This window comes from Aptenodytes forsteri, unplaced genomic scaffold (genome assembly GCF_000699145.1).
Source record: "Aptenodytes forsteri isolate BGI_AS27 unplaced genomic scaffold, ASM69914v1 Scaffold94, whole genome shotgun sequence".
Taxonomy (NCBI): Eukaryota; Metazoa; Chordata; class Aves; order Sphenisciformes; family Spheniscidae; genus Aptenodytes; species Aptenodytes forsteri.
In genome coordinates this window covers 902,390-910,946 of record NW_008795017.1, presented here as the reverse complement: position 1 = coordinate 910,946, position 8,557 = coordinate 902,390, and the positions used below count along the sequence as shown (strand labels likewise).

At 38.8% G+C, this 8,557-nt stretch overlaps 1 protein-coding gene across 1 annotated transcript in view; it reads right to left on the bottom strand.

Moving 5' to 3' along the window:
* NBAS (neuroblastoma amplified sequence) overlaps positions 1-8,557 on the bottom strand; it is a 219,080-nt gene that overhangs the window by 210,312 nt on the left and 211 nt on the right. Inside the window, 4 exon segments of the mRNA XM_009275562.2 lie at positions 489-536; positions 1,609-1,686; positions 3,408-3,444; positions 4,066-4,120. Of these exon segments, the coding sequence (XP_009273837.2) occupies positions 489-536; positions 1,609-1,686; positions 3,408-3,444; positions 4,066-4,120 (218 nt within the window).

Genomic DNA, 8,557 nt, shown 5'->3' with positions numbered 1-8,557 from the left:
CCAGCTGGGGTCAGCTGTCCTGGCTGTGCCCCCTCCCAGCTTCTTGTGCACCTCCAGCCTTCTCAGTCGGTAGAGCATGGGAAGCTGAAAAGTCCTTGACTAGTGTAAGCACTACTTAGCAACAACTAAAACATCGGTGTGTTATCAACATTATTCTCATCCTAAATCTAAAACACAGCACTGTACCAGCTACTAGGAAGAAAACCAACTCTACCCCAGCCAAAACCAGGACACAATAATTGTGGGAGGTTTTGAGGAGGGGGTGGTTTTATTCAAATGGGGAATGGCCAAGAACTAGGAAGAAGTAGAAGGCTTCTGCTTTCTAAATGATAATATATTTTAAGATTATTCCACAGATTACTTTCACAATATATAACATTCCCCAAAAACCCAGAAAAAAAATCTTTGTAAGTATGGTTAGTAGATGGCTAGAAACACTTTCTCAGAACTCCACAACAGTGGTCATGAAGCAACAAATACTAGGTTACCTGATTTCTACACATTGATCTTGAACCACTGCCAACAATTTACCATTGCTGAAAGAGAAAAAATAAAGGTGTGAAAGTTCATTTAAAGTCCAGTCCTTACGGAATGTGCATCAGAGCTCTAGCTGCTTTTCTGCAAGGTTAGATATAAATTTCGCCTTTCATAACTCAAAACAAATTGGGAAATACCAGTACTTTAAAAAAAAAAAAAATCAGTACTATAATAAGATTCCCTTCATGTTACTGAAATGTATCTGTCATTCTATTCTAGTAGCACTAAGAAAACAGAAACAACGTCTGAAATCTTGCTGCAGGGGAGGTCAGAATCAGATGTTGCTTATGAATAATTTTATAACAGCAATATCTAAAACTATGTGTTGCTTTATCTGGAATAAACAACTATCATACTTCAGCAAGTTATGTCATCTCCTTAGGAGCAGGTCTCCTGTCTTGTGCATCAAAAGGGATCATCACTTCCCTCAAAGAATCACCATCTCTCGCAACAGTACAGAGCTCTTGCTGAACCACTGATCATATTCAACGATAATACCTAATAAACTAAAACATTCCATACTACCTTCATGTCATTGAACCATTCTTCTGTACACATTTATGCTTATTTTTAAAAGCCAGTAATCTCACTGATGCTGCTAAAATTACTGCAGAACAGCTGGTTCTAGCCTTGGAACTCTCACTTCTCTAAACATACAATAGCAGACAAGTCTTGAGGGTATGCATTCACTTTCTACAAATTTTAAAATAAGCAATTTATACAACATATCCTGCCAAGTTATAGGTCTTTAACTGATCAAATTCAGGACTTGAGCTTGAGAACAATTGCACTGCAAGCCACTTTGCCTCAAAATCTAGAAGGACATTCAGACCTGAGTGAGAGATGCACTAAATGAAGGGAAGCAGTGTGGAAGCTCCTAGGTAGCAGACTGACCTTTCTTTCCCAAGGCTACCTGTGAAAGCCTCCAGAATTTCTCTTGACCAAAAAGAATAACATGACTTTAGCACAATATTAACTCAGCATTGTTACCAACGGGGACGGCGGGGGGAGAGGAGGAAGCATTAGTACATTCACTACTGCCAAAAATAGAAAAGCGTATAAGCTGGTTACCTTGCAAGTACTAGGTGCCAGTTGATCTGCTTACTAACTAGACGAACCAGTCCAGTGGGCAGAGAAAACTTTGCAGGGCTGAAATAACAAAGACATTAGGCTAAATCAGAACATACACCTAACAAAAGCAGTACCTGAGATACTCATGCCAGACAACTTAGCTTTAAGGCAACCATCAATCACCTGGCAGGTTTTAGCAACTAATCAACGCTGCACCCTGCCAATGATGAAGGCTAACAACATCCTTGTTTGTATTAACAGAACAAAACCACATATTAAGGGAACTGATTATTTACTCATCACTCTGGTCAGCAGCCAGTTTTGGGCCCCCCCATTACAAGAACACCACCAATAAACTGGAGGGCCACCAGGATGATCAGGGGACTGGAGCACTTGCCCCACAAGAAGATGCTGAGGGAATTGTACTTGTTTAGCCTGGAGAAGGGAAGGCTTCAGGGGGACCAAACAGCAGCTCTCTGATACCTAGGAGGTTACCATGAAGATGGGAGCCCCTGAGGTGCATGGCAGGAGCACAAGAAATCGTGATCAGTCCTTTGGTGGACTTGGCAGTGTTAAATTAACAGTTGGACTCAATGATTTTAAAGGTCCTTTCCAACCAAAATGATTCTATGATCCTAAAACAGAGAAGGTTCCAAGCTGACATAAGGAAGAGAATTCTTCACCATGAAGACAGTCAGGCACTGGAACAGGCTGCCCAGAGAGTCTTTGGGATCTCCATCCTTTAAGCTTTTCACAACCTAGCTGGACAGAGCCCTAAAGAATCTAGTCTGAATTCAATGTTCTCCCTCTTTTTACCAGGACTTTAAACTAGAGGTCTCCCAAGCTCCCTCCCAAACACTTATTAAATACATAAAAATAGCAATGAGAATCAATTATAAAAACTAAGAATCAGACTTCAAATATGACTAGTGGAGGGGAGGGAAGAAAAATAAGTTAATTCTGTCTGCAACTGAATCCTCACAACTAGACTTATATGATGGTATGGAGGCCATAAACACCACCCCCTAAAAAAAAAAAAAAGGGGGGGTGGGGGGTGCAAAATGAAGTAGTACAACAGCAATAGGGAAACCAGCATTGCCTGCTGAATTCAAGTATAATATTGTTTCATAGGGAGCCACCTTAATGTCCCTTTCCATGTATCTCAAAACCAACAGAATACCCCTAAAAAGGGAGAACTGATACCTTCAAACCTGCCAAGTGCATCAACAGAGTAGTATAACCATAGAGCTGAAATTCTCCAGGAACACCATATTTACCCCAATATGTTTCTGGGACCCATTGAATCAGAAGTTAAATTTATAAATGGCATGAGTGTTGCTCAACTAGTTATCAAGCTTTTTGTATGACAGTTTGAATTGCCAAGAAAAAAAAAAAATCCAAATTATTACTCCAGAGGAAGCAAATCCTGCCATGCCATCATACCTGTCATTGAGGCTTAAAAAAAAAAACCAGCTTCACTTGCAGTATCTCAGATGGGAGTGGGGAGAACAAATATGTGTTTTGAGAAAGATGATGTTCCAACTGCAAGTTTACTTAGGCTTCCAATAAAAGTGAAAAGTCAAACTAGTATACACCAGCTCTTTTCTAGATACGCTTCAGCTGCAACCCAAGTAGTTACAACTTAAACTTATGAAAAGAGAATATTCTAAGCATTGCCTGGACAATATTCTAAACAAGTGTTCAATTTTACTCTCATTAAAAATAACTTTCCATCAAATCAAAATGCTATAAAAATATTATCAGATAAAAAGATTAAGCACTATTTTCATCAAACCTACCTGTACCAGATGTAACGAAGCAAAAACAATGCAGGACCTACAGTGGAACAAGAAAAATTACATCTCTAGCGGTTTTAAAACACTCTCCAGCTTACTGCACACAGAATCTCAGAAATTCCCTTAATACCTTTTTCTTTTGTGAGAAAAACCCTCTATCCTTGGCCAATAAATTCTTACATTAGAGTAAATGCAAATGGCAGATGAAAAAAATCACTACACATTTCTGGAAATTCTAAGAGAAATTCCTACTGGATGAAAATGCAATTCAGTTACTGCATAAACCAAGTGTTGAATGGCAATGTAACATGACCATAATGTAAAGCTTCCTTATAGAACTGCCTAACTAGCAAACAGCCCAATGCAAGAGCTGGCAGAGAAAAAAACCTCAACAACATTTTGCAAAACACAACAGAGTTTCTAAACTTCTTAGATGTATGATTTATTAGTTTGTCCCAATAAGCTAAGAGACAAGAAAGCTCACAAAAATGACATAAAAATAACATAGCGATATCAATAATGAGAAAACATCTTCCTGAAAACACATCCTGCACTCTATTTTCATTACACTAGCCACCCTAAAGTGCAGAAATTGTAAATTTTACAAGCAATCCACACATCATTCTTATGAGTCATGAACATAAGAACAAGTCATATTTACCTGTAATTGCTCTAGTGATGATAAATGATGCACCATGTTTTCTGTTGCCTCTTGGCTGCAATTACAACCATAATGGTCAAACACTATGTTACACATTTTAACTTAAATACAACATTCATACATATATTCAACTGATTAAGTTGCCTGCTAGCCTACAAATTCCTTATGTATTTTCTATTACTCACAACTTCATATAGTGAGTAATTTAACTGCATAAGCTAAAACAAGCTATAAAGCCAAATATTTTAAATGCCAAGATGCAATAAACAAAACATACAACAGATTGTCTATTGATTCAGCTTTGCCTTGATCTTTGGGTAGTAACAAAAGACATGGACTTCTGATTGTGTTCTCCTGTTAGGTATTATAAATCATTCTTTCTATGCTAAATGAATATGCTAGATTGGTCTGTAATGCCCAAAAGAAGTTGAAGCAATTGGTGTTCAACATATTATGCTAATATATAACTGCTAAGCTACATAACGACTGCTCAGAAAAGTTTCAGAAATATTAAGAAAAAACAGAGAACTTCTGAAGAAAAACTCTTTTTATGTCAATTTGTACTAGGTAACACAGCCACTCAGATCACCACCTCTACTCCATACTGTCTCACATAGCCTTTCCAGCAGTCCTGCTCTACTTAAGGCAAAGGGGAACAACTACACTCACTACATAAATGAAAACACTCTCCAGACACAGAATAAAGAACTACAAAACAACATAGGACGTATATTCTTAGCTATAAAAAGAGGTAAAATTATTTGCCAGTAAGAAAGTAGGAAAAAGGGATTAAACTGAGAAGACAAGAAAGATAACCAATGAGGAAGGCATCACACACAAATCTTCAAAATAAGCCATCATGCTTATACTTTTCTATTTAAAATATTAGAGCACCACAAACCGAGCATTAGAGTAGGTAATGAATGAATTTCCTCTTCCCTTCAGTATAGAATACATAGAATAAATTATTACTTGTTAGCTGAAATATTCAGGCCTCTCACTCCAAGTTATAGAGCAGCAAACACTGAAAGACACACAAATTTATCAAAATTCTGGAGTATGTCCATGTTTAAAAAAAAATATCTGGGCTCCCAAATTTAAGTTATTGAAGTAAAGAGTAGCAGTTTTCTATGCAAAGTTTGCAATCCAGAAACAGTCTTTCAAATAATCAGGCTGCCATCCCACAGCATGTAAGAAACCAACACAGATGTACTAATAGATAATGTTCCAAATTCAGGTTGATCAATCAGGAAATAACAAGGCATTACAGTAAAATAAGTGAGAGTATAAATTATTTCTTACAGCTACCACGGTACCTCAGGGAGAGCTGCAATTTCCTAGCAAGGTTAAAAGCAGAGCTTGTTAAAGTTTTTGGATTACGAAAAGTTCCCAATAAAAACATTTACAAAAATTGCTTATACCTCTTCAGAATTTTTTTTAATATTCTTAGTGTCCATTCCTGAGCCTAAACTACAGGCTCCTATTCCACACATCTTAAACCCTTCACAAAGCTGTTTTACTATTATACTTTGAAGACCTGAATTTTACTTTTTGTAACATATTCCTATCACCTCAGCAACAGCAATGGCTACCGGATCTGCTATATTTCTTTTTTAATCCATTCCCATTTGGGAAAACAACTTCAAGTTCTCCTTCGCTAGAGCGTTACAGAAATAAAACCTAAGTAACTTCCTCACTGACAAGACACCCACTTAAGTTTTGGATTTTACTGCACACCCAGCAAGCTTATGGGGGGCAGGGGGCAGAGGGTGTTGGGGAAATCTCAAAACATTAGATGGCAATGAAAAAAAACCATGGAATGAAGTGACACATTCGATACATTTCAGAAGATAGACAGTACTTGTCTACTGGAGAACAGGAAAAGTTCAGTCTGCCTGTATTTACACAAATGATTCCATGAGTCCTCCCCTGCAACCGCCTCCACAACCTCCCCCCCCCCCCCCCCCCCCCGCCTCCACAACCACTGTCTCGTTCACTATTTTCACTGATCAACTACACAGTAATTCCTTTCATTCTCATTATATATTTCAGGGTTCCCAAACAGTGCATTATATACAATCACATCACTACACTGAACACAGACTGCTTGATTTCCACACCACTCTCATCTCTGGCATTGTCAGTTCCTTGCATGTGTCCTTACAAATATCTGTTATTTCCCCCCCCCAAAAAAAAATTCTTGGGAAATTCAATACAGGTGAATGAGAACACCAACAAGAACTAAAATTAAAGCTATTTTGGGGTTCCAACTTAAGAAATCCATGCCAGTTTTATCAGTGTCTTGAATTTAACACGACTTCACATGTTTATCACAAGATTTACCTTCCAACGGTCATAATTACAGTTATAAGTGCTCAGCACTCTACAATTAAAAATGAATCATCCCAAATGAGATAACAGAAAAATATGACAAAGTCAATAGAGACCTATAAAAAGTTTGTTTTAAGGCCTTGTTTTATATCCTAGATGACTGCATAGGAAGACATTTAATTTCATTTCCCAGTTCAGTATTCAACTTCCTTTCCCTTCCTGCTGCCCCTCACCTCACTCATTCCAAACCATTCAGTTCTACAAGAAGTAAGGCAGGGAGCGTTTTGGGACTTTTTCTGAAAAGTGTGAATAAACCAGGATTAAAAGAGACAGATGTTCCAAAGGGAAAGTCACAATCACCTAAATAATATCACTGTTAAGGCACCTTAAGGCAAAAACTGAATCATGCTGACAAAATAATTTATTTGCCTATGTATGTCAGTGTAAAATCAATTTCCCACTAAAACTGTAAAAAGAACATCAGCAGTGTCCTTGGCTACTGACAGTCTTCAAGAGGGATGTAAATCCAAACAAACTACATAGCATAATATTTTCAAGCCTTCCTATTTCTGCCATTCAAAATGGGAATTATCTGGAAAATAAAGTAAATAGGCAAGAAATACCAAGTTTAAAATAGCCTGTACCATTTGCTGAAGTTGACAAGCAGAATTCTATGATGCTTAGAAATTCAGGGCAGATGAGGACCCTCAGATTGTGATTCCACGATCACTTTAAATTGGCATACCCGCACGCTGCCACTAAAGGGAGGTCTCACACTTCACTCAGCTTTGACTGACACATTATTCACCCTCCTTGGTACCTACATGAGTACTAGGCTGACCGCTCAACTAAAGGAAATGAAAGAACACAGTTTCCCAGATTAATCAGTTCTTTAATCAACTTACCATACAACTTCAAGAATACTAACAGCAGCAGAAGAGAAGGGATACTTGTCAGAAAAGTGCCCCCTTAACGCAGTTGTAGAACCAGTCTCGTGCCACCATACCCAAGTCCTCCTCATGGTTTGCAGACACGTAAATCGCTTTCATATATTACTAGAAACAAACACTATTTACCATCTCTCAAAACACAGTTAAATAAAAATAGGTGCAACTGTCTACTCACCTATATGAACAATCTATAAAGGTAGTAATTGGTAACACTGCAATCATATTTTCCAAATGCCCATACCTGTTGCTGCAACTGACGATTTACAGATCAAGAGAAACAAACAAACAAAAAAAGTCTTTCTGATAAACAAAAACATATTTTTAGGAGAATGGCTTTATTAATTATGAATAGGCACATTCTTCCACCTGGGATGTTTTTACATCTTCTCTCTTCAGATGTTCTCATTAAGCATAAAACTTTGTTAAAATACTTACATAAACTACTTTTAGTGGGAAATGCATTAACAACTGCAGTGGCCTTGAAAGCCACTAGGAAAAAAAGAAAACCCCAGTACTTGCACCCTTTATGTCCAAATCAGACAAGAGTAGACATACAGGCAGCTAGCTCAGCACATTACAGGGGAAAAGACGAAAAAGCAAAGATGAAAGAGCTTCTCAGCTTTTCCACTGACCCATGAAGATGAACAGACAGAAGCAAGCAAAAACTTGTAATACAAGAACAATGTTTTCCCATCTTTTAAGCTTTGGCATCCATTTGTGTGCCTTGTAGACACAAAGCGATATATTTCTCCTTTTCAACCCACTCCTGAAAATACAGATGCAACCATTCTGATACACAAGTCTAGAGAGGGATCCAGTTTTCCTCACGCAAGGTAAGCTGGATAAAGACCTTGTTTTCACCAGGACAGCTTCCACTGCTCTCAGTACAGCTGCTTCTGGAGATGAAACCTGAACTTCACCACCGCTTCCCTTGTATCAGCCCAACAGTAAAAGCTGATATACGTTGTTCACAGGTAATGAGCAAGAAAGACTTCGAGGCATTCCAGGCGGCAGAAATAAGGGTGACAACGCGGCAATTAAGTGACGCGAGACCATGACGGGGCAGGATGAGCGCAGGGACACCTTTTGTGCTTGGCCCTGCTGCCCTCCCCGCTCTCGTGCCCATCAGGAGCGGAGCGGGCGCCCGGCGAGGGCGAGCCTCCCTGGAGGCAACAGCCCGCCCCCACGGCCCTCAGGGCCGGCGGCCTCCC